The sequence below is a fragment of the Canis lupus genome, chromosome 25 (genome assembly GCF_048164855.1).
Source record: "Canis lupus baileyi chromosome 25, mCanLup2.hap1, whole genome shotgun sequence".
Lineage (NCBI taxonomy): Eukaryota > Metazoa > Chordata > Mammalia > Carnivora > Canidae > Canis > Canis lupus.
Genome location: NC_132862.1, coordinates 19,646,877 through 19,674,055, shown reverse-complemented (window position 1 = coordinate 19,674,055; position 27,179 = coordinate 19,646,877). Strand labels below are relative to the sequence as shown.

Below are 27,179 nucleotides of genomic sequence, written 5' to 3'. Positions count from 1 at the left end.
TTCAGTCACATCTTCAGACTCCACTTAGAATTCTAGTTCTCTTGCTATTCTTTTTTTTTCCTCTTTTCTTACCATACCTGCAGTTACTTCCTCCACTGAAATCTTGAACCCCTCAAAGTCATCCATGAGGGTTAGAATCAATTTCTTCCTAACTATTCATGCTGATATTTTGACCTATTTCCATGAATCACAAAAGGCATCTAGAATGGTGAATCCTTTCCAGAAGGTTTTTGATTAGTTTTGCCCAGATCTATCAGAAGAATTACTACCTATAACAGCTATAGCCTTATGCAGTATATTTCTTAAATATAAAGACTTGAAAGTCAAAATTACTTCTTGATCCATGGGCTGCAGAATGGATGTTGTTGGCAGGCATAAATACAGCATGAATCTCATTGTACAAATCTATCAGAGCTCTTGGCTGACTAGGTCCATTATCAGTGAGCAGTCATATTTGAAAGGAATCTTTTTTGCTGAGCAGTAGGTCTCAACAGTGGACTCTAAATATTCAGTAAACCATGTTGTAAACAGACGTGCTGTCATGTAGGCCTTGTTATTCCACTGATAGAATATAGGGAGAGTATATTTAGCATAATTTTTAAGGGCACTGGGATTTTTGGGATGGTAAATGGGCATTGGCTTCCACTTCAAGTCACCAGCTATATTAGCCCCTAATAAGAGTCAGCCTGTCCTTTGAAGCTTTGAAGTCTGGCATGGACTTCTCTCTACCTATGAAAGTCCCAGATGGCATCCTGTTCTGATAGAATGCTATTTCATCTACAGTGAAAATCTGTTGTTTAGCGTAGCCACTTTCATTAAATGTCTTATCAAGTCTTCTGGTTAACTTGCTTCAGCTTCTATATCAGCACTAGCTGCTTTACCTTGTGTACTTTTATATTCTGAAAATGACTTCTTTCCTGAAACCTCATGAACAAAACTCTGCTAGCTTCATACTTCTCTTTTGCAGCTTTTTCACTTCTCTCATCCTTTTTAGAATTGAAGAGTTAGGGCCTTGCCCTGGATTAAACCTTGGCTTCAGGGTATGTTATGATTGGTTTGATCTTCTACCCAGACCACTAAAACTTTTCTCCTTTTACCAGTAAGGCTGTTTTGCTTTCTTATCATGTGTTCATTGCTGTAACAATTTCCTTTAAGAAAAATTTCCTTTACATTTACAACTTGGTTAATTATTTGGTTGCAAGAGGCCTAGCTTTGAGGCCATCTCAGCTTTTGACATGCCTTCCTGACTAAGCTTGATCATTTCTAGCTTTCTATATAAGGTGAGAGATGTGCAATTGTTCTTTTCACTTGAACAATTAGAGGCCATTGTAGGGTTATTAACTGGCCTGATTTCAGTATTGTTGTGTCTCAGGGAATAGGGAGGCCTGAGGAGGCCTGGGGGAATGGCTGATTGGTGAAGCAGTCAGAACACACAACATTTATTGATTAAATTTGCTATCTTACATGGGTGTGATTTGTGGTATTCCAAAACAATTACAGTAGTAACACTGGAGATCACAGACCATAGATCACCATAACAGATATAATGAAAAAGTTTAAACATTGTGAAAATTAACAAAATGTATCACAGAGACTTGAAATGAGCAAATGCTTTTGGAAAGTGGCATCCATTGACTTGCTTGATTCAGTGTTGCCATGTACCTTTAATTTGTACAAAGTACAGTATCAGCAAGTGGAATGAAGCAAAGCTCAATAAAATGAGATATGCCTGAATATTGCAGAATGATCACTACAATATATTTAATTAATATTCATATATGATTTCTCATTTTTTACTTACGATGAATATTTTTTAAGATCTATTAGCAACTTTCAAATATGAAGTATTTCAAATATGAAATACTTTAAATATGAAGTATTTCAAATATGAAGTATTACTAGTCACTGCTGTATATGACATCCCTATGACTTATTTTTTTTTTATGACAATAAATTTGTATCTTTTAACCTTATTCCCCACCCCTGGCAACCACCATTTGTTCTCAATATCTATTAACTTTTTTTCTTTTTTAAAGATTTCACATGTATGTGGAATCATACATACGATATTGACTGTCTTTGTCTGATTTATTTTACTTAGCATAATGTCCTCAAGATTCATCCATGTTCTCACAAATGGCAAGATTTCCTTCATTTTTATGGGTGGATAATATTCCATTATATGTGTACACTATACACACACATATACACACATCATATTGACACACATATACACATACACATCATATTTTCTTTATCCATTCACTCTTTCATCCACTGATAGGCACTTAGATTATTTCCATGTCCTGGCTGTTGTAAATGATGTTGCAGTGAACATGGGGGTGCATATATATCTCTTCAAGGTGGTATTTTGTGTTCTTTGGGTAATTACCAGAACTGAATTTGTTGGATCATATGGTAGTTCTATTTCTATTTTCTGGGGGGAACCTTCATACTGTTTTCCATAGTAGATGTATCAATTTACATTCCTGCCAGTAATGCCTAAGGCTTCCCTTTTGTTTATACCTGCCAACAGTTGTTATTTCTTTTGTTTTTAGTAATATGCATTCTAGTATTACTGCTCATTCGAGGTATGGGGTGATATATCAATGTGGTATTCATTTGCATTTCTCAAATGATTAGTGATTTTGAGTACCTCTATCTATTGGGCAGTTGTATATTTCCTTTGGAAAAATGTATGTTTAGATTCTCTGTCCATTTTAAACTAGGTGGCTTGGTTTTTGTCTGTTGAGTTGTTTGAACTGTTTGTATTTTTTGGATATTACCCCTTATCAAATACATGATTTGCAAGTATTTTTTCCCAGTCGGTAGCTTGTCTTGTCATTTTGTTGAGGGGTTTTCTTTGCTGTATAGAAGCTTTGTAGTTTAGTCTCACTTGTTTACTTTTGCTTTTGTTGCTTTTGCTTTTGGTTTCTAAAAGAAATTCTTAAGGACCCAGGTTCCCTAGCCTGGAGAGCCAAAAGCTTCTTCAGCATATCGGTTTGACCATACCTCTTTGACTTAAGTTGTGATTTTTTTTTTTCTTCCTCTTTGGAAATTGCTTAGAATTTGCCTATGGTTGGTCACTTTGTATGAACAAGAGTTGAAAGAAAAAGAGTCTCGGATAGTGACATGGTAAGGATATATTTATGGTTCTGAAATAGTTCTTCCATATTTTCCAAATTTATTAACATCATTAGATAATACTGTCTGCATTTTAGTAGTGTGGTTCTGTTTTTATTTTTATTTTTATTTATTTCTTGGATGCTGTGGATTTTTTTTCCTGCCATGGTAATGAGGAAGTGGGATTTATTTATTTTTTTTGGAAGTGGGATTTAAGCATTATTTTTTAATTTCCCTGTCCAAAACTTTTTATTTTTTTTTTAATTTTTATGGTATTAATTTGTGTTGACCATTCTAGTGATGGATTATGAGGATTCTATCTCAGTATGTCTCTTTTATAAATTGAAACATAGCTCTTTAGTCATCTACGTTATTCTAAAAATTGCTCATTCCAGTTTGTGGGATATGGTGTTGCCAAAATAGCTCTTAGGAACACACCATTATTCTTCAAGGAAGCAGGGAGAGGTAGAGCCTGTTATTTATAGAATACTCCATTTTGTAATTCCTTTTTTATTAAGAAAATAACCATTCCTATTCCTTGTGTTCCTGTATCTTAACCTTTTTAAAGCTATTATATATTTCTCCTTGAGACTCTAACATAGATATTCTTGGTCATATCTTGCACTCCATTCAGTAGTAAATCAAAGGGGCATTTCTTGGAGAGAACCTCCTTGGATAGAGGTAATACTTTTCTAAACAGTGATTTTAACCTGTTTTCAGTTACTTAAAAAAAAACCCCAGCCTATCCACTTATTTTATATGTGCTAACAAACTTTCATATTTAGATTTACTATTTAGCTCTTCCTCAGTTTTTGCATATTTTTTGTTTTCCATAACTGAGTGATTTCTTTACATGAGTGAATTTCAAAGTCTTAGTAATGAGCCCTGAACCTGAAGTGGGTTTGTACATAGACTTGAAAATAAATTAGGGTATCACAGGGTTTCAGTGAGGTGACAACTTGTAAAAGGTAGTCACCAGACTCTGTGAGATAAGAAGATGGTAAAAAGAGGGGCTTGGGTTGGATAAAAGAATGTCTGAATGAAAATTAGAGTTCAAAAATATTTTTTAAGTTAAAAATTATAAAAATGTTTTATCATTTTATTGGTGTTCTCCTTGTAAATTATTAACCATCAGCAGGGATTCAACAGATTTCTTTGGGTATAGTTAAAAGTGCATGAATATTTGCACCTGTTTCTTGTTTAGACTTACAAGAATTTTTATGCTTATGTAAACAAAACAGAGTTGACCACAGGCGGAATTACTGGAAAAAATTGCATACTATTTGGAAACTTGGTCCTCCTTTGCTTATGCGGTGTTCTGACGTAGTGGACTTTTTTGTGTTTTAGAAGAGGTCTGTCAATGAAAAATGATATGCCCAATGACTTTGCTGATTACCATTACAAAGTGAAAGATTAAGAACTGCCATTCATTGCACTTTTGATTAGCTTTATAGCTGTAAAAGAGTATATGCTGACCTTGTATTCTGTTTTAGAAAACCAAGGATTTCACATTTGAAATGAAGTAGATTTACTCTTAAGATCTCAAAGCAAGCTTAACAAACAAAATATATAAAGAAACAAAATTTTGAAGATTTCTACTTCTTAAGAAATTGGACATTTTATGTGGAAAATGGTGCTATTGGGTGCATTTAATCGACATGAAGACTTGACACCAGTCAACTTTTAATGGACCAAAGAATACTATAGCAGTTTCAAACTTTAAGAGGTATATTTTCTTTGCCTGATGAGAAGATAATTATTTATATACTGGTATTTGTAATTTTCTATTATTAAGCTTAAAAATTCCCATATGTTAAGCAGGCATCTATAAAATGCATACCATCATTATTATTTAATACTAATTTTAGTCTATATATATGGACAGTATTTACCAATGTAGCTTTTTTTAGAGAGAATTGTTATTGGATAGTCACCTAAAATGTAGGGAAGATGTGTGAATTCTAGTATAATGAGAAACTAGAGGCTTAACTGAAAATATCTAGTTTCCTCTGAGAGAGTAATATATTTATAGTTCTCTTTGTCTTTTTTTGTTTACAGCACTACTTATTTGTTTCCTTTATTTCATTTTATTTTTTTAAGATTTTATTTATTGGGCAGCCCCGGTGGCGCAGCGGTTTAGCGCCGCCTGCAGCCCAGGGTGTGATCCTGGAGACCCTGGATCGAGTCCCAAGTCGGGCACTCTGTATGGTGCCTGCTTCTCCCTCTGCCTCTCTCTCTCTGTCTCTATGAATAAATAAATAAAATCTTAAAAAAATTTATTTATCTATTCATGAGAGACAGAGAGGCAGAGACATAGGCAGAGGGAGAATCAGGCTCCCTGCAAGGAGCCTGATGGGGAACTTGATCCTAAGACCCTGGGATCACGACTTGAGTCAAAGGCAGATGCTCAACCACTGAGCCACCCAGGTGGTCCCCTCAATTTTATTTTTAAAATAGGATGTGGATTATGATATAGTCAGTAAACATTTATATTATCCAGTTAAACAAATTTCTGAAAATCCTGCTAGTACCTCATAACTTGAAAGCACATGTGTAAATCTAGGCATTTAGGTTCAACCTTCCTTGTTTCTTCAATAATTATTGTGATTAGCAGGATGCCAGAGTGGCTTGTGCCTTCAAATCCTGTGTGTGTTGGTGGTTGCCGATTCTTGACATCTTTTCATAAAAGCATAATTTATTTTAGTAAACTAGTTGGTTCCTATTTATCCTTAGTTTGAGTACTTTCCTAGAGCAAGTTTTGATCAATGAGTTAATGTAGCTCATGAGGGTTGAGTAATACAGCCAGGAAAAGCATTGAAACAAGTCTTCAGGATTAAATTTTTAGGCATATGTAATTATTTTTTTCCTTGTTGTATTTAAAAATTACACTCATGAATCTGCCATTTAGTTTAAGAACTAGAACATTACCATCTAATACTGTTCTTCTGTTCTATTCCTATGCTTTCTTCCAGAGGGAACCACTGTCTTATATTTTGTGTTATGTTTTCCTTGCTTTTGTAAAAATACAGTTTTATTGTATATGTATCTATATCTCTAAAGAGTTTTGTTTATGTGCCTCATAAAAATAGATTAATGCTCATGTGAACTCCCTATGATTTACTTTTTTTCACTCAAATTTATGTTTTTAAGACTCCTCCATTTTGTTGCATATACCTGTAGTTTCTTTATGTTCACTGATGTATAATATTTTAATGTGTGATTATACCATAGCTCTTATAGCTATTTAACTGTCAGTGGATATTTAGGCTATTGTCACTTATTTGCTATCATGAACAGTAATGCTAGGAGTATTTCAATACATATTTTTAGCGTAATTACATCTTTATTTAGGCAATACTTTTGTTTAGGTATTTTTTCCTTTAGGAGCAGTTTTTTGAGTTTTTTTAATTTTTTGTTTATTTTCTATTGTATAACTTTTCTTTGTGTTCTTTCCTCCTTTTATTTAGACTTACAGAAAACCTGTAAGAAATGGACAAATGATTCCCATAAATCTTTTGATTTTCTTTAGATGTTACCATATTTGCTTAACTTTTATTTTTTCCTTCCTCCTCATTCTCTTATTTTTTCTTCCTCTTCCTCTTCTTAATATTTACTTTAGCTTTCTTTTTTCTCCTTATGCTGAGGACATATAGTCAAAATACTGTGTCCCAAACTAACTTGGGTTAGTTCTTGACTTTCACCCCACCCCCTCCCACACTTTATTGTGTGATAAGATTATTCATTTGAAATATAGTTTAGTACATTTATTACTCTTTGTATTTTATTTTAGGGTTCAATCCCCTTACTCCCCTGCTTGTTGATTTTAATGCATATGTGAAACATTAACATGATTCCAAGAATCAGAACCATATTAAAGAGCTGTACTCATAGAAGAGATATTTCCACCATTCCTTTCTTCTGTCTTCCTACTTCGTTCCACCTGTCTTTCAACTATCAATCTTATTAGTTTTGGCTTTCTTCTCCCTGTATTTGTGACAAATGAGTAGGTGCATGTGTCTGTGTCTTTTCATATATTTAAGGACTATTTATATATTTTATTTTTGGTGTCTGTTCATATTTTGCCCATTATTCTGTAAGCTTTTTTTTTCTAATTTTTTCCTCTCAAGTTTTAAGCATTTTTGATATGTTAGGAATATTAATCCTTACCTGTGATACATATTCTACATATTTTTTATCAGTTTTTAAAATTATTATTGAAGATAATTTTAGTACCCAAATAGTATTTACATATTCTATAGTCATATTTGTCAATTTTTTCTTTTATTTTCTTTTATTTATTGTATCTAGAATCAAATTATAATTAAAATTATAATTAAAATTATAATTAAAAAGTCCTTTCTACCCCAAGGTAAAGAGGAACTCATTCATAATTTCTCTTAATACTTATATGGTCTCATTTTTAAAAATAATTGGATCTCTGATCAATACAGAGTTTTTATTTTTGTCTATAGTGTCAGATATGAGTCTAATTTCAGCTTTTTCCAAAAGGCTAATCAGTTGTGCCTTCACTGTATTAATAAGCCCATCTTTGCCTTAGTGATTTGAAATGCCATTTTTATCATATATCTAAGTTTTGCACATCATGGGTCTGTTCTGGACTTTCTGGTATATTCTTCTGGCCCATTTATTGCTGTGCCAAATAAATACACTCTTTTGTTTGTAAAGAGTTTTTATATGTGATAATATAATTTAAAATACAGTATATCTTAATAAGATCAGTAGTATATTTTAATATAGTTTAATTTAGTATATTATAACGAGGGATAGTATCCTCTTTATACTTTTTCATTTTTAGCATTTTCCTGCTTGTATTTGAACTTTTGCTTTTCCATGTGATGTTTAATGTCCATTTGTCTGGTTCATTTGTAAAAAGCTTCTTGATACTTTTCTTGGAATTATATTAGGACTATAAATAAACTAAGGGAGGATTGACATCTTTATGATGTTTAGTTTCCCTATCCACTTCTAAGAGATCTTTTCATTTGTTCATGTGTGCTCTCTAGTCTTTCAGTTTTAAAGTATTTGTCACATTTCCTGTTAAATTTGTAGCTAAGTATTTTATCTTCTTTGTTGCTCTGGAAAATAGTACTCTTCTCACTGTTATATACTCTAAATAGTTAACTATTTTCATAAGTAAATGCTATTTTTGTTATGCTATGTTTAAGTTTATATCCTGCTACTTTACTGAATGTGTGTATTGTTTTAGCTAGTAGGAACATGAAATAGTTTTCCTCCTTTTTCTATTTTTATGTTTCTATTTAATTTTTCTTGTCTAACTGCATTGGCTCATGCCCTTAGTGGAGTGTTCAATGTCATGGAGACAGTAGTCATCCTTGTTTTGCTCCTGTTCATATAGGAAATAACTTTAGTTTTTCCCTGTTAATTAACATGCAGACCTTAGGATAAGGCCTATATCATGTTAAGAAAATGTCCATCAGTTTCTGTCCTCTTGAGTGTTTTTAACAGATACGGGTATTCACGTTTTATCAGAAGCATTTTCAGAGCCTTAGAAATAATCATATCATTTTTCTCTTCAAGTATATTAATATGGAGATTTTGTTAATGAATTCCTTAATAGTGACCCAGCCTTGCATTACTTGTACAAATCTGACTTCTTATTGCATGTCACCCTCTCAATATGGTATTGGATTCCTTTTACTAATATTTTATTGACAACTTTGTCATTTATAAGTGATACTCTAAAACCTCTACTAATTCTTTTTGTATTATCTTTATCAAGCTTAGCTATCAGTGTTCTGTTAATGTTACATAATGCTAATGACATTTTGATATTTTCCTTACTTTCAATGTTCAGAAACAATTTTAAAGCATTTGGATTATCCATTCTTTTAATTTTTGGTAGAAATTTTCTTGAATCCTTTACCTGTGGGGTAGTTTGCCTGATAACTTTTTTCCCAAAGGAAGTTGGTCTATTTTTTTAGTGTTTTTTTTTTTTTTTTTAGTTCTAATCAGAAAACTTTTATAAGTCATATTTCTGTGGAAATTGCTTATTTTATCTAATTTTCAGATTTACTTAGAAGTCTGCACAGGAATTTTATTACCAAAAAAAATGTTCTGTTTTAATTATTTTCCCCATGTCATTTTTTTGTATATTTGTACTTTCCTCTTTTATTTTATTTTATTTATTTTATTACTTTTTTATTTTTAATTTATGATAGTCACAGAGAGAGAGAGAGAGAGAGAGAGAGAGAGGCAGAGACACAGGCAGAGGGGGAAGCAGGCTCCATGCACCGGGAGCCCGATGTGGGATTCGATCCCAGGTCTCCAGGATCGCGCCCTGGGCCAAAGGCAGGCGCTAAACCACTGTACCACCCAGGGATCCCCTCTTTTATTTTTAATTAGTTAGTAACATTTTATTTTTTTTTAGAAATCCAGGATTTTATTTTTTTTGGAAATTCAGAATTTTAATTAATAGATTTACTTTTCTTAATCTACTTCTGCATTATCTTGTTTTCTTTATTGTGCTTTTTAATTTTTCTTTATTTTCTTTTTTAATTTATGAGCTGGGAATTTAATTCATTGATTTTTAAAAAATTGACTGAAATGTTCATGACTATAGATTTTTTTCCTCATCATTGCTTTATTTATATCCCATTATTACATATAATCTTTTAATTATGATTATTTCTTAGAAATTCTGTCATATGTTGATAGTGGGACGTTTAAATTATTTTGGTTGGGTAGTAATGAAGTAGGTGAAAAGATTCCTGGATAAGCTTGTTTTGAATACTAACAAATGATAATTCCAGTGAAAACTTCCATTTACTGAATATTTATCATATACCTATCTGGTAAATGAAGTTATTATATACATCATTGAAATTAAGTTGTATAGCTTTGTTTTGAGCAATTATTTCCCCATTTTCAGAAGAATTAACAAAGGCTTAAAGGGGTTTATGTAATTTACCCAAGGCTATATGAAAAGTAAAGTGTTATTGTTTAAATCTGAATCCATTTTTGACTATACAGTTATGACTTTTACTTAGGCAGTATATTGTGAGGTCACAGAGGTATTGAGCAGTATGGTATAATTAGGACTGTTAGTAGCACTGTGTGACTGGAGTGAGGTTGGGACCTAATGGTATCATTTCTGGTTTGGGCAAATAGTTCTTTGAGGTACTATTAACTAAGATGGAAAACATGAAGCAAAGCAGGTTTATGTAAGATGATGGGTAAGTTTGACATACCTACTAGACAGCAAAATGGAACTCTCTCGTAGTTATTTGAGTATATGGGTCTGGAGGTCTACAAGTAGTTTGTGCTTAGAGATGTGAATTTAGGTCTCATTAGCTTACAGGTCATAATCTAAATGATGGATTTTGAAAGTGGTAATGATAGACCTTGGGAAAGTATAGGAGGGTATAGGAAACAGTGAAGCTTAAGATAGAATGGAGAAGGGAGTCTGAAAAGAAAACAAGGACAAAATAATCAAACTATTAGGAGGAAATCTAGGAGTTAGGAGTGTTACAAGTGCCAAAGGAAGAGAGTTAGGAATAGGGAGGGTCACCAGTAGCAAGTGCTCCTTAGAACTAAAGAACGATCAAATAAGAAGTGTTCATTTGATTAATAATAACTGAAAGGTAAATTAATATCTTTAATGATGAGTCCAGTGGAGTGATGAGGATTGGGGAAGAAAAAAATGGATACAGAAATAATTTGAAGACAAGAAATTTGTTTATAAAGGGAAAATGTGATAAGGCGGCTAGTGGAAATGTGAGTTTGTGGTCACAAATGTGAGGTCCCTTTCTTCTACTTTCCTCCCTCAACCTCTCCCTTCCTCTTCCCCTTATGTATCACTTTCCTTTCTTTCCTCCTATCCTCTCTCCCCTTATTTTACTCACTTGCCCTTCTTCTTTTCCTGATATGATGTACTTGACCATTTAATGTTACAAGATGAGGATTTTAAAAAAATTTTTTTTAAAGATGTTATTTATTTATTCATGAGAGACACGCAGAGAGAGAGGCAGAAGCACAGGCAGAGGGAGAAGCAGGCTCCATGCAGGGAGCCCGATGTGGGACTTGATCCCGGGTCTCCAGGATCAGGCCCTGGGCTGAAGGCGGCGCTAAACCACTGAGCCACCCGGGCTGCCCTAGGATGAGAATTTAACTTGGTACAATATGATGTCTTAGATTATGGCTACAAATATGAGTGACATAAAGACATCTTAAAATATTCAGGTTTTAGATCAAAGTGATATTTTTAAGAATTTCTCGAACCCAGGATTGTAGTCACACATAACCTTTATGCCCAGAAATAAACATAATTGTCCAACAAATTTTAATGATCTTTGAAATAATACTGAAAATAATATAAGCACAGTGCTAAATGTTTTACATATTTTAGACAAGTCTCATCAGCAACTCTATGCCAATTTTACAGGCAAGAAAACTGAGGGAAGTTAAACATGCCAATTGTTTTATACTTGGCATGACAAATGGTGTGGACTCTATGCTGTTAATCACAAGGCTGTATTCCCTCTTACTGTACTATAGTACTTATTTTCATGCCTTTAAAAGTTCATTATGAATATTTTTGTTATAAATTATAATTCAGAATTAGAAGTTAGACTATTTTGACATTTTAGAGAAATCTGTTAGCATACAGAATAGTGAAGATTAGAAAAAAATTTCTGAAAAAGATACATTGAGTACAAGCATGAATTGAAATCCCAGTTTTCTGTATTTTAGTTAAAATAGTGAAATGCATGTGGGACAAGATAGAATACTTTATCCAGTATGGCACATAGTATCTTAAAAATTCAGAATTGCAACATACTAATAGTGTGTGTAAGATAATTGAGTGATCCCATAAGGTACCAATCAAAAATTGATATATTCTTTAGTTTTTAAAAGCCTAATGACCTTATAAATGTCTTTCTTTAGGGAAAAGTGCAATTTCCATTGTGAACTGCCTTCCAGAATTTATGGTAGACCTTCGCTGACGTTGCTACTGATGCCAATGTGGAATAAAGGTCTTTAAAATTTAGAAAGTCAAAACGTATAAACAGATTACTGCTAAAAATGATTTAGTTATCCTTCTTAAACTTTAAAACACATGATATAAATATGTTTGAATTTTTAGAAATTTGAAAATACAGTAATAATCAGTATAATCCCTTTATTTTGCCCTTATTAGTATTTTTGTCTTCATCTTGTCAGTTGGCTTTCTTTTTATGACCTTTATATTTGAACCTAATCACAATCTAATAGTATTTTTTTTGTCAAACTAATTACAGGATTCTATTTCAACATTACTTTTTTATAGAAATAATTCAGCAAACTAAAATTGATTTTAACATGAAAATTCCTTTACCTGTTATAAAAGAAATTGTTAACACAGAGGCAGTTTGGTTAGCTATTTTATTTTATTTTATTTTTCAAGATTTTATTTATTTGAGAGAGATGCGTGCATGCGCACGCACACATGAATGAGCATGGGGGGAGGGGCAGAGGGAAAGAGGGAGACAATCTCAAGCAGACTTCCTGCTGAGCATAGAGCTGGATGTGGGCTCGATCTCATGACCTGGACATGGTGATCTTAGCGGAAATCAAGAGTCAGATGCTTAACCGACTGAGCCACCCAGATGCCCTGGATTAGTTGTTTTAAAGTAATTATTCTTGCTCTTAGCTCAGTTTATTATAATACATATTTAATTGATTTGACTAGCCTACTGTGTCATAAGGTCATTGAGTACATGAATGCATCTGTTTTGCTTACTGTATCTTCTTTATGCTTAGCACCTGTGCCGGGCATTAGTAGGCACACTAGTGCTTTTTCTTAACTGAGTGGATGGGTAATATATTTGAATACTTTCTCTCAGTTGGAAATACCCTATTTATGGTAACGTGTTAGTATATAAACACTAAGACATTATTATGTTGTTTTGTTGCTCGGGTCTCATGTGGAAATGTCATGTTAACTTTAGAAATACTAGTTTTAGATATTAGCTAATGGTCCCTGAGGAATAGTTATAGAATCTTCTTTTCTTCTCATTGCTTTTCCTTCCATTACTCTTTTCCCCTTCGCTTCCCTCTGCTCCCTTTCTTCCGTTCAACCTATCCTTTACTTTCTCTTTGATAATCTTTTACTTATTTATTTTTTCTTTAGTATCTGGAGTCCATCTTTCTCCAGCTTCTCCTGAGATTGTACTAGACCATGACCACTCTCCTTTAGTTGGCTGCCTCTCTTCTGAGCCCATCATTTCATCACCAGAGAATACACATGCAGACAACAGCATTGTCAGTCAAACTGTTCCCAAAGCACAGGTAAAGACAAGTGTATTTTTCTATGAAGTTTACAGACTTAAAAAATTACTGGGTGGTTTAAATGAAGCTTTTCTGATTTTTTTTTTTTTTTACTTATTTTTCTTAAATATTTTTTGTAGATATTTTAACTTTGAAGGTAATATCTGGAATTAAAAAAAAAAACCTGAATAATATGTTTGTTTTGTGGCATAATTGAAAAGTATTTAAGTAGCCATAGTTATTAAAATATAGTTTGAGTGTATCATTTATTAAAATTGACTCAGATTTGCATTTCAAATCTTCAAAACTTCAAAAGAAAAAATAACTACAAAAATAATTATTTTTGTTTTCAGGAAAGATTATCCTGGGTTTTTTTTTTTTATTTTTTTATTTTAGGTATTACAGTCTTCATTTGGCTTTAGAGTAAAAACTAAAAAGATAGCAGTCAGAGGGTTTATTTATTCAAATACTTACTGATCCAGGGATTGAGCTAGATGCTGCAATTAGTCTGAATTTTCAAAGTGCAGTACATAATACTGAGTCACTTGTTATCTTTACTAGAGAGTGGGTGATGATCAATTAGTGGTTATTAATAAATTTCAAATTCTGATTTACAGTTTAAAAATATACAAATTCTGGCTATCTAAATTTCAGAACTGGTGGATATCAGATGTGTCTATACTTAATTATATGCTTATAAGCATAAGAAAATGTTTTAAGTTTTTAGTGCTTTGCTTGCAAAACAAATGCTTTAGACTCTAAATTTTAGAGGGAATTTTGTTTCTTAGTTGCAAAGATCAGGTTGTTGTAACAGTTTGAGGTCTTCTGTTGATTTACTTAAAGGGTGAAATAATTTCAGAACCTTTGCTACAAGTTAATTTCCAAATGTGGTTTCTGGTGCCCTTTGGATGTTTTCATTATTGGTACAGTGTAAACTTTCCCCTCTTGTGTATTTTTTTTTTTTTAATGTGGTTTAGATTCAGCAATCAACACACACTCATCTGGATATCTCACTTTTTCCATTGGGTTTAAATGATGAGAAAAGTAATGGAACAATTGCCCTTGTGGATGATTCTGAGGATCCTGGAGCCAATGTATCAAACATACAGCTTCAGCAGAAAATTTCAAGTCTGGAGATTAAACTCAAAGTTTCTGAAGAAGAAAAACAGAGAATTAAAAAGGTATATTTACATTTGCCTAAAACATAAATATTTGAATTACATAGACTTGAAATTGGATCCCAATAATAATCCCAATCTCTGATTAAAAATTTGTGAGAAGATGCTGTCTTCCCTTGACTATAGATTTAAATGAGTTTTATGAGTTTTTTACTTAGAAAATTCTTTGATAAGCAATTGCTAGTTTTAGATATGTACTTTTAAGGATATAAACATCTTCTACCAATTTTTTTTTCCTCTAATGCTTTTCTTCTGATTGATTTTTATTTACTTTGGAAACAGGTAGTATTATATTTTTTATACAGATTAGAAGATTTGTAACATTGATATGTTCCTATGGGAAGTTAGTGGCCTGGGATATTTGACAAAAGTACTTAGATATACAGCTGTGTTGGTAAATTATTTATGTTCTCATTTCTCTTTCCTATAAATATATCTATAAAAATACCTTTGCAAATTTATAGAAAGTATAGGTAGATATGTGGAGATAGTTTGTGCTGATTGCAGTTAATTTAGATGCTATTCATTTATTAGTGAGAATAATTTTAGTGTTATATCAATGTTAATACAGGTTTGGAAATGAGAGTGGAGCATATAGTCTGTAATACTGTTGAGCTTTATTTTTTTTATTATTATTTTTTTTTACTGTTGAGCTTTAAACCATACTTCCTATCAGTTCTTTCCTTACCATATATTTTCTGGTGTGTTCATTGAAAAAACTGAATGTATCATATGCTTGGATTTTTCTTTTAGGATGTGGAATCATTGATGGAAAAGCACAGTGTCTTAGAAAAAGATTTTCTTAAAGAAAAAGAGCAAGAGGCCATTTCTTTTCAAGATAGATACAAAGAACTTCAGGTAAACCCTGTGAAATGCTTTAATTTAATTTAATATGCAGGCCTTTTATGGAAGCATGTAATATATTTTCAAAAGGTATTTAATAATTACTTTATGGAGGATCAGATGCTTGCTTCAGTATGTAAAATATTAACCATCAGTGGATGAAGATGATAAATGCCATTTTGGAAAGTATGAATGTATGAGAAGCAATGAGGGTTAGTTGAGACTCAATTTGGTGAAAGATACTATTTGTGATGGATAAAACATAGAAATTGATATTCTGATTTTTCTTACTGTAATTACATATGAAGAGTTTGGAATCCTCAAACTTCCAAACTGAGATATTTAACCTTTTTCATAAATTGTAATCAATGCCTCCCCCTCTTCACCTCATTTCCTTAATCAACTTGTTTCTTCTTCAGTCTTTCCCATCCCAGTAAATGGCAACTGCGTATTTTCAGTAGCCAAGGCTGATACCCACATTTACCCCATGTCTGTTCCTTTCACAACTTGTTGGCTCTACCTTCAAAATGTCCAGGTTTTGACTGTTTGTCCTTAGGGTCACTGCTAATGCACTATTCTAAGCCATCCTTATTTCTCCTTTGGAATACTAAAGGATCTTCTAACTAATCTTTTTGCTTCTGTCATTGCCCACTTACAGACCATTCTCCACATTGCAGCCACTGTGATCTAATACTTAAAGCTGAGCATGTCCTTTCTCTGCTCTTAAACCTTCATGGCTTCTCATCTTACCCAAATTAAAAGCCAAGTAAGTCCTTAAAATGGTTTGCAAGGCAGTCCTCGTCTTTTCCCTGACTCTTTCTTCTCCATCATTTTGCCTTATCTCTATGTCTGGAACACTGTTCCCTCAGTTATTTGCATGGTTTTCTTTTCTATATTATTCAGATCTCTGTGCAAATATCACCTTATTAGAGAAGACCATTCCAGACAATGCTGAGATCCCTGCCAACCTTCCCGTATTCTGTTTTGTTTTTCTCATAGCACTTTTTACATCTGACAAACTATATATTTACTTGTTTATTTGCCTCAATCATTTTAATGGTCTCCTAAGTGGTCTTCTAGCCTCTACCCTTGCTCTTCTCCCTAATGAGTTTTTATTTCAGCAGGTAATGTTTTTAAAAATGTAAATCAAATCATTTCCCGACCTCAATTCTCAGTCCCCATCCAATGTAAATCTTCTGGCTTCTCCAATTTTTCCAGCTATTTACTTACACCAAACTTCTTACTTAATAAGGTCCAGGTGAATGTGTGAGTCTGTGTCGAGGAGGGCATTCCTTGGCTGTTGGAGTGGTGAGTGGAGGGAAATGGTTTGTGATTCATTCACAGCCTCTCTGACTGGAATGCTCTTCTATCTGCAAAGTTCTGTCAAAAAAAAAAAAAAAAAAGGAAAAAAGCAAAACTTGAAAATAGGGAAAAGGGTGAGCTGTATTCTTTCAGTGTGTTATGGGGAGATTGTTTAATAGACTTTGGATTATTTAGGAGAATGTACTTTATTAGATTCACTGTTTAGTACTAATTAGAAGTCTCAGATATATTGACATTACATGTTAATTAGTTAATGTTCCCCCCCCCCCCCCGCCAGGAGACATGTAAGTAATTTCTGTTAGAAAAGATAACTTCAAAAATGCTCTTCATGGGGCACCTGGGTGGCTCAGTAATTGAGCGTCTGCCTTTGGCTCAGGTCATGATCCTGGGTCCTGAGATCGATTCCACATCAGGCTCTCCACAGAGAGTCTGATTCTCCCTCTGCCTAGGTCTCTGCCTCTCTGTTTGTGTCTCTCATGAATAAATAAATAAAATCTTTAAAAAAAAAAAAGCTTTTTATTGTCCTGTAGAACATTGGCCAGTTTTGTCTCCAACCTAGCACTCTTTCTTAGTCTAACACACCATTATTTAAATTTTATATCTATATATCTTCAAATGCTTTTCTAAGTAATCTCAACATCTGATTACTTCAGCCTTAACATAAGTTTTTCAATTATTAATAAGTGAGTAGAATAAATCTTTGGCATGTGTTTGGTTTGTATTTATGAGTCACATTTTAACTTTTTGAAAATTATACTTTTAACAACTCTCACTGATCTCTAGCTTCCTTCAAAGAAATACTTGCTCAAATGCTACCTTCTTGTGGATGCTTTCCTTGACCATGCAATAGATAAGACACTCTGTAAATGCTTAATATTTCCTAGCTACCTTTCTTTGCTTTTTTTTCCCTCTTCCTCATAGCCCTTATTCACCTTTTATTTTGTTTTGACTTGGTTATTTTTTTCCTCCCACCAGAATGTAATTTTTATGAAATTGGGAACTTTACTTCCCAGTGCTTAAAGCAATATCTGGCATATAGTACGGACTTACTTAATATTTTTGAATGAATGAATGAATGAATGAATGAATTCACTAATATAATGCAGCCTACTCCCCAAGGGCTAATTATGTGGTGTACAGCCACACTTACCAGCCCCATACTTGGAATTACAGTGTTTATATATAGGAAGATGCAATACTGAATACTGAGAGAACTTTGTTTTTCTTTTTCTGCCTGTACCGTGACTTATTCTGGGCCCTCTAATGAGACATATACCTTTGCAGAGGTATAATAGACTAAGAAACTTGGTCTATTAATGAGAACAATAACTTGAGATACCATCTAAGACCTCACATACACTTTGAGCTTTCCGTAGTAAAGACCAATATAAATCCCAAGTGGCATTATAATGATTGTCATACTGCTTTTACTATTGACAGTGATAAAATAAGTTGAGTCTTCAAAACTCATATTCAGTTTAAAAAGATCATTTATAGGAAACAGTGCTTCCAAAGAAAACTTTTTTCAGATGATTTTACTTCTGTTCCAGGTAGGGTCTCTCTTCTTTTTATACTACATGAGTAAAAGGGTCAGCTGACTTTCTCTCATCTCATCTTGGCCAGATAAGTGATAGCCAAATATACTAGGAGGTCTCATAGCTGGATTGAACTAAAAGGCAAGCGTGCTATTTAGCAAAGTTTTTTGTTGTTATAGTTCTGCAGGTCCACGTTGTTCTCTACCTTTTTTCTTCAGTCTGTTTTCTTCCTGCTCTTCAGTTTGTATAATGTTTATTGTTCTATCTTGTTTACTGATTCTTTTTGTGTCCCTTCCATTCTGCTTTTGAGTCAGTTCTTCGCTGTTTATTAGTTTTGTATCTTGGAGTTTTAAAATTACTATTTAATTCTTTATATCTTGTATTTCTTTGCTGAGACTTTCTTTTTTTCCTCATGTTTCTATCATGTTCATAATTACTTACATAAGAAATTTTATGATGGTTGTCTTAAAATCCTTGTCAAATAATTTTAACATTGGTGTCAGCTCATTGCTGTCTGTTCGTGGTCTTTTCTAATTCAAGTTGGGGCTTTCCTGATTCTTGGTGTGATGAGTGGTTTAAATTATATCCTATGTATTTTGGGTACTTCATAGGACACTTTGGATCTTGATTAAACCATGGATTTTGATGGGCTTCCTGACACTGCACAGTTGGGGAAAGGTTGATGCCACTTTAATGTCAGGAGCAGGTTTCCTACTTTGCTGCCTTTGACCTTCTGGGTTGGAAGGGTATCTCCTTAATCATGGGGAAAGTGGGATTTCAGGTCCCTTGTAGGCATTGGCTGATATCACCATGCTTGGCAGGGGAGGCACTTTGTTATTCTTCCTCATGTGCTTGTATTGATAACGTAGAACAGATAAGCCTTGTTACCTCTGAATGGTTGAAAAGTTCTGACTTTTTCTTACACAGGAAAGGAAAGAGAGAGAGAGCGAGCCTTCTCATGTCTAGGTGGGGATTCAAGTCCAACAAATGCCTCTCTACTTGGTTTTCTCTGCTCTCACCCAGAGGGCTCAGAGGGGTGGGATGGGAAACCTCCCTACAGCTGGTCACAGTGGAAGTCTGAACTTAGCATCCTGGCTTTGGCTTGTAGAGATGGATATGGGGTATTTTTCTTTTCCCATGGGGTTCGGCTGTCTTCAGGCATTTATTATTTACAGGTTTTTGGTTCTGCTGAGTTGTCCCTACTGTGGTCCTTTGTCTAAAGAGGAACGGCTTTTCTTGGGGTGGTTTTTGTTTGTGCCCATCAGTATTTCCTGGTTGATGACCATTCCAGTACCCAGTTTGGGATATATGAGGGCTAAGAAAAACCTCACAGAACTCAGTGCTGCATCATTCCTCTTTGTCCCCAGGTCCCTAGATCTCTCTTCTTGCCACCTTCTAGAATCATCTTACATTTGTTAAAATATAATGTCTGATGTGTTAGCTGTACTTACTGAGAAAAATAGGGAGAAATGCATCTACTTCATTTTAGTCAATAAGTGCCCTAAAAAAGAACATTGTAGATTTTACATAATCAGATTTTGGAGTCATTGTAAATAGAGGCAGGTCAAATAAAAATATGGATAATTCAAACTGGGAAATAATTCGTAAGTCTCTAGTTTTGCTTTATATCTACCAAGTTTGTGCATGTATAGGTGTATGTGTTAGACTTTCTGAAAATATATTTTTGATAAAAATATTTAAGTTATATTGTATAGACCAGATTCATTAAGAATTTAGAAAATCTTGGGTTTAGTATTTCACCTCCTTTTTTATAGTCCACATCCTTCTGAGGATATAGCCTTTTTTTCAAACTTATACAAAGCTAGTTCAATCTAATAATGTTTTAGGAATAAGAGATGTTACTAAATTTGTATCAGACGAGGCCACTGTCTACTAAATATATGTATACAATGTATACAATGAAATATTAGCAAAAGTGAATTTTTAAATAGTGGATACTTATTAAATTTCTTGCTTAATATGGCTTTCAGATATCTGAAAGTCAATATATTTTCTGTAGAATATAGCAATTCATGTATTTTTTATATTAAGACGTATAACATATAGATCTTCTAAATATTTTTGTAGCTCTAAGAAACAAAATGTTTTCTGTTATTTATGATGATAGGGATAATATATTGGTGCCTCTCTGTGGTATCATAAGTAAAACAAAACATTCAGGAATATATAGTACTGACAAGACTAGATTAAATTAGCTGAGAAGACTTTTTCTTAAAAAATGTTAGTATGCTTATGTGTTTATATGAATAATATGTTTAGTGTGGAAAATATGGACAATTCAGAAAAATAAAAATAGAACAAAATTCATATCTATTCATCACCATAGACAATGCAGGTATTTTCATGGGATCTCAAAGTAGATGGCTTGAATTTTCAGTTTTGCAAATAAATCTAACTCTACTTAGATCATTATTAGGTGTGCCTCAGTTAAGATTTAGTCTAACCAGAGAAAAAGTAATGAATATAACGTTTGTAAAACCTTAAATAAACTTTTTTTTTTTTTAAAACAACATTAACTATTATAGAGAATTCTCACAGTGTTGTTTTATGTGATATGGTTTAATTACTGGGATAGGTGGCAGGGTGTGAATGTGCCTAGAACAGAAGGAAACAAGGAACACTGTGAACTCTGGAGTACAATGGGGGTGTGCACCACCTCTCCTTTCCTGTTCTGTCCCGGGTGTGTAGCCTAACCAGAGGAAGAAAAGTGAGTCATGCTGCGTTTGTCAGAAGTAGCTATGTAAAGGACTTTTTATGAAAGGTGAATAGAGAACTCATCTTAGTACAACTTGGATTCCAATTTCTTTTGTCTTCTTTCTCTGACTCCCATAGCAAATTGGTCTGCATGTGTGACGAGCACTGAAGAAACTTGGCAGCTTATCAGATTGCACATCTCTTAATGCTACCCCATTAAAAAAAATTGAATTAACAGATGCATTACCATCTCTGAATAGTTGTCAGAATTGGTAGCTATGGCAAACTTTAGGAATTTTCTGTATAAACTTTTTAAAGACCTGGCCTGTTCTTCTAAATGCCGTTTCCTATTGAAATGCCTCCTGGTTATAATGTTAATTATTCTGTTTGAGAATTAATTAAAGCAAAACAAAAACAGTTTTGTGAAAATACAGTGTTTCATTTAATAGTGTTTAAATTGGCCTCATAAGTGGACTTACGCTGCTTCAGGTTACTATCTATATTCTGTCGCTGATATGAATAGATACCATTCTTTTCTTATTTTAAAGATTTTATTTATTTGCTTATTTATTTAAAGAAAGAGAGAGAACATGGGCAGGGGAAGGGGCAGAGGCCGAAGGAAAGAGAGAATCTCACGCAGGCTCCATCCTGAGCTTGGAGCCTGACCTGTACCTCCATCTCACAACCCTGAGATCATGACCTGAGCCAAAGCCAAGAGTCAAATGCTTAACCAACTGGGCCATCCAGATGCCCCAAGTAGATACTATTCTTTTTTTTTTTTTTAATAGATATTATTTTTAATGTTAGATTTGAGCTGTGGCTTGATACCTCTGCTGGTTTACCTTGATGATCCAGTATGTGAGGTAGCCCAAAATGTAGTTGCAGTCCCACCAAGAAGTAGAGTATGCTGACGGAAGTACAGATTAAGCATACCTTGAAGACATCCTGTTCATTCATTTAAGAATGATTAACAACAACATGAAGAAAAGGAAAAAATGAAAGGAAAATAAAGATTTTATGTTCTCTTTGGTCTCATATGCCTTTCATTTAATACTGTATTTTAGATTGGGTGAGATATTGGGAAATGAATACATTTCAGGTGTTAGGAAACCTATCTTCTTTACAACCCCTAACACAAGAGAGCCATTACAACAGATGCATTTAAGAATTGTTTCTTATTCCAAAATAAATTGAATTGTCAAATCCAGTGTGAATTTGGAAGACCTTTTTGTCAAACTGTATTAGGACAGTAAGCATTGAAGCAAAAGATTCATATATTTTTTAAAAGTTTATTCAAGACAAGAAGGATGAATTATATATAAAAATAAGTGCCATTTCTTTTAAAGATTTTATTTATTTCTGAGAGACATGGAGAGAGAAGCAGAGACATAGGCAGAAGGAAAAGAAGGCTCTCTGTGGGGAGCCTGATGTGGGACTCGATCCCAGGACCCCTGGATCATGACCTGAGCCAAAGGTAGATGCTCAACCACTCAGCCACCAGGTGCCTCCAAAATAAGCACCGTTTTAAGGAAATGTGTCATTTATATATTTCTTTAAAATAAGACTTTTGTGTCAAAGTAATACACTTACAATATTGCTTTATGTAGTAGTTTTCACTAATTTCTTCATTTTATCTTTTACCTCTCTGATTTGACTTCTTTTAAATTTTAAAGTAGTAGTCCTCAATCACCGCTCACATTAGAATCTCTAGGAAAGCTTCTAAAAATGCTCAAGTAAGGAACGCCTGAGTGGCTCAGCTATTGAACATCTGCCTTTGGCTCAGGGCGTGATCCTTGAGTCCCGGGATCGAGTCCCATGTCGGGCTCTCTGCGTGGAGCCTGCTTCTCCCTCTGCCTATGTCTCTGCCTCTCTCTTTCTGTGTCTCTCATGAATAAATAAAATCTTTTTAAAAAATGCTCAAATATTATCCCACCCAGTTAAATAATGTGATAATGTGTTCAAGTGGTTCAGATGTCAAAAATACATGTAGTAAAACCGGTATATGTATAATGAAAAGCCTACTCCTCATCTTGTGCACAATCCACCTGGTTTCTGTTCCTCACAACAGATAACACCGTTGGTTATATTTATCCAGAGTCTTTTATAATGAATAAAAAAGCCAACTATAAAGGGATGGATGGATGGATGGATGGGTAGATGGATGGATGAATGAATGAATTGCCCTTCCCCTTTTTATACAGATGGTAGTATACTAAATAAATACACTTTAATTATTTAATTTTTAAAACTTTCCTCTTCCCCCTTCTTATTTAAGAATATTTATTAGAGGTGCTTCCATAGTCATGCATTAAGAGATTTCTTATTCAGTTTCCTTTTTTATGGGTGTCTGAATATGGTATTCCATTTTTTCTATTATGAAGTATTGCTGTCAAAGAATTTCAATCTTTTTTCTCTTTTAAGTATTAATTTTCTTTTTAGACACATTTCTAATTTGTTGTTCTTTAAAGTCAATAATTTTATTAGAATATGTCATAGTATAGGTTAGTCTGGTTTGATTTCTCTAGATTCCCAATGTGTCCTTTTAATATATATGGTTCCAATTCCTTTTTTAGAATTTCAGGAAGCTTTTATTAAATTATAAATTTAATCATCATTTTATTACCTATTTTTTTTCTCTTCTGGTGACTCTTACCTTGTGTGTGTTGGATAGCATTTGTCTTCTATGTTAGCCTTTAGTTAGTTGAATCCTTTTCATTGCTTTCTTCATTTCGTTTTGATCTAAGACATGTTTCCCTTTTTATTTTATTTCTCTTAAGGAACTTTAAATTTAGCTTATTTGATCTTATGTTCTTTTATCTTAGTCATCATTTCCAAAATGATTCATTCTGTTATAATTCTTTTCTGAAATTTCTATCATTTGAGTCCTTCTATAGTTAGATTTGTTGTTCCTTAGTTTATCACATTCTTAATATTTTTTAGATCACCTAGATATAGAAGTATAGAGTTTTAAATTTCTTTTTTTTTAATATATATTTTTGCTGTGTGTTTATTTTCTGTAGCGCTGTTACTCTCTTCCTTCTTTTATCTATATAATCTATGGGATTTGACTTTAATACTTTTCTGTTACTTGTTTTTATATGACATTAGTTTTCTTCAACTTCTAAAAGAGGAGTGATTGAAGATAGTTTTATCCCGTCATAATTCTGTAGTGCTCCCATGTTTTTGTCAGATTAAAAAATTATTACCACATTTTCAGATTTTTGTGACTCTGTCCCTTCCACTTCTGTATTGAAATCCTCTTTTTCTTCTCTCTTTAGTTTCTGGCTTGGTCAGTTTGGAGTCTATTCTCAGCTATTTCTCTTCAGTCTGGAGCTTTCTTCTGAGTTTGTCAGACCCAGTGTATCCTGGGCCATTGATACCTTACTGAGAACCACTTGTACCTAGTCCCTATTAGAATTTATATGCCCTTCAATTTCAGTTACTATCCTTATATCAGCTTGCTGACCTCTCTGATTAGTATGTTAGCTATTTTGGAGTTTGCCTATCTGTGTGATACCCTAATGCTTTCATTTTTCTTCTTGCACAGAATCTATTACCATGCAGGTCTTAGGACGATTTGCAGTTTATCTTGTCACATTTATGGTGTCTATTTTTTTAATAGCTAATGAATATGAGTTTTTGGTTCTACTTTTTTTTAGGTGCTCTGTGTTTTTTTTTTTTTTTTTTTTGTGAGAGTCTTTTGAGAGACTTGAAAACTCTACCACCACTATTGCCATATACGCACTGTCCACGCACTGTTAATTATTATTAAAGGGAATTATCTGTGATAGGGTTACATGTAGGCTTTTCTTGGGGATACCACTTCCTATGGAATTAGGAGTAGTTTGCAGGGAGTTGGAAGTCTCAGTCATACTTACCAAAATTTAAGGGAAAAGACCATATTTTGGTTTTGTGTACTATTGTTTGATATTTGTAGATACCTGTGAAAATTGTTGAAGTGAAGAAGACGGTGACTGGAAAATTAAAAAACTACTTGGGAAACTGCCTTATTTTTTGTTTTTGTTTTCAGATTTATAGAAAGTCAGTTATATCACATTTTCCGGAGAGTCACTAGATTTCTCATGCTTCATTCCATTTTTTAAGTGAAGATGAATAAGTGAAGATTACTTTAAAAAAGTAATTTGAGGAGGAGGGTATTTACGAGCATATCTATGGAGGTACTACTCATTTGTTCCTTTGTTTTCTCACAGGTAACTTTGTTTGTGCCTTTTTACATGTATCTGTGGATACAGACCACAACACCATGGTTGATAATCCTAATGAGGACTTTAGGTCATTCCCTTCCACCTCCCCATAATATTGTCTTGAGAATAAACTTTGCTTTGTATTATTTCGCCTCATTCACAGTCTTTATTCTTAAATTTAGCAGTTAGCAATCTTTCCTTAACTCAGTCTGCAACTTTTTTTTTTTAATGAGGATCATTTTTAAAAAATAAAAATTATTACATTTTGCTTTCAAAATTTTTAAACAGCTTAAGCTCTTGTTTATGGAAACTCTAGCTTGTTGGATACAGTTTAAATAATGACAAAATTATGTACATTTTAAAAAGCCCCACCTCATTTTATCATCAAAATAGGCAGTTTTTATTTTTTTTATTTTTATTTTATTTTTTTAAAGATTTATTTATTTATTCATTCAGAGAGAGAGAGAGATAGGCAGAGACACAGGCAGAGGGAGAAGCAGGCTCCACAGGGATCCCGTTGTGGGACTCGATCCCGGGTCTCTAGGATCACACCCTGGGCTGCAGGCGGCACTAAACCGCTGCGCCACTGGGGCTGCCCAATAGGCAGTTTTTAAAAATTTAAATCCAATTAGCCAAGATATAGTGAATAATTAGTTTTAGATATAGAGTTCAGTAATTCATCAGTTGCATGTAACACTCAGTGCTCATCATATCATGTGCCCCTTTCCCCCACCTACATCCCGTCCAGCAACCCTCAGTTAGTTTCTTATAGTTGAGTCTCTCATGGTTTTTCTCCGTCTCTGATGACTTCCCATTTCCTTCCTTTCCCTATGATCCTTTGTGCTGTTTCTTATATTCCACATATGAGTGAAACCATATAATTATCTTTTTCTAATTGACTTAATTTATTCAGCATAATACCCTCTAGTTCCATCCACATTGATGTAAATGGTAGGTATTCATCCTTTCTGATGACTGAGTAATATTCCATTTTGTATGTGTTTATGTGTGCACACGTGTGTGTGTATTATCCTATTTATCCATTCATCTGTCAGTGGACAACATCTGGGCTCTTTCCACAGTTTGGCTATTGTGGACATTGCTGCTCTAAACACTGGGGTGCAGGAACACCTTTGGATCAGTACATTTGTCCTTTGGGGTAAATACCCAGTAGTGCAATTGCTGTGTTATGGGGTAGCTCTGTTACTAACTTCTTGAGGAACCTCCATACTGTTTTCCAGAGTGGCTGTACCAGCTTGTATTCCCACCAACAGTGTAAGAGGGTTCCCCTTACACATTTGTTGTTCCTAACTTGGTAATTTTAGCCATTCTGACTAGTGTAAGGTGGTATCTCATTGTGGTTTTGATTTGTATTTCCCTAATGCCAACTGATATGGGGCATTTTTTTCATGTGTCTGTTGGCCAAAATAGGCAGTTTTAAAAATAAATCAATACAGTTTCTTTAGTACTTTTCTACCAATGGGAAAAATGTATACTTTAAAAGTGTATTATTTGTTACTAAATAATAGTAGTAATAAGAAAATTGAGCTTTTAGTCTCAAAAAATGTCAAGATTGGGGACATTTTTGAAAACAGATAAAATAGGTAAAGTTTTTGAAATTTAATGCTCATTCATATTTTGAAGGCATTGTGTGATTTTTCTCATTCCTGTTCAAACAGTTCAGAAAATCAAATTGTTCTTTTATTTATCAAAACTAAATTGAGCAATTTTGGAGTCTTTAGAAGAATTCCATCTGCCATTCTGCAAGCTAATTGGCCATTGTGAGAATATTTTTCCTCCCTCATACAATGATAGAAATTTAAAGTGTTTGCAGTACCTCCTCAAATCTATGATAACATAGATTTTTGAAAACATACCATCCATTTAATAATAGATTTTGAGAAGGCAGAAAGGAAAACATTAAATTTGTATTTCAAGACATCTTAATTTCGGAAATTTTAAAGTATGAT

The 27,179-nt window shown here is 33.5% G+C and overlaps 1 protein-coding gene across 6 annotated transcripts in view; it reads left to right on the top strand.

Annotated features, from left to right (window-relative positions):
* The window catches only part of CCDC91 (coiled-coil domain containing 91), a 325,203-nt gene that overhangs the window by 103,167 nt on the left and 194,857 nt on the right, over positions 1-27,179 (top strand). For 5 of the 6 annotated variants that reach the window (XR_012017558.1, XR_012017557.1, XM_072798484.1 and 2 more), the window contains exons 4-6: positions 13,274-13,431; positions 14,388-14,591; positions 15,342-15,446. Coding sequence is in view for 4 of the 6 variants with exons in the window: in XM_072798484.1 (XP_072654585.1) it covers positions 13,274-13,431; positions 14,388-14,591; positions 15,342-15,446 (467 nt within the window). In the remaining 2 variants the exon portion in view is untranslated. Of the gene's footprint in view, positions 1-10,178; positions 10,338-12,048; positions 12,138-13,273; positions 13,432-14,387; positions 14,592-15,341; positions 15,447-27,179 lie in introns of those variants that run through there. The other variant, XM_072798486.1, reaches the window with a different exon arrangement.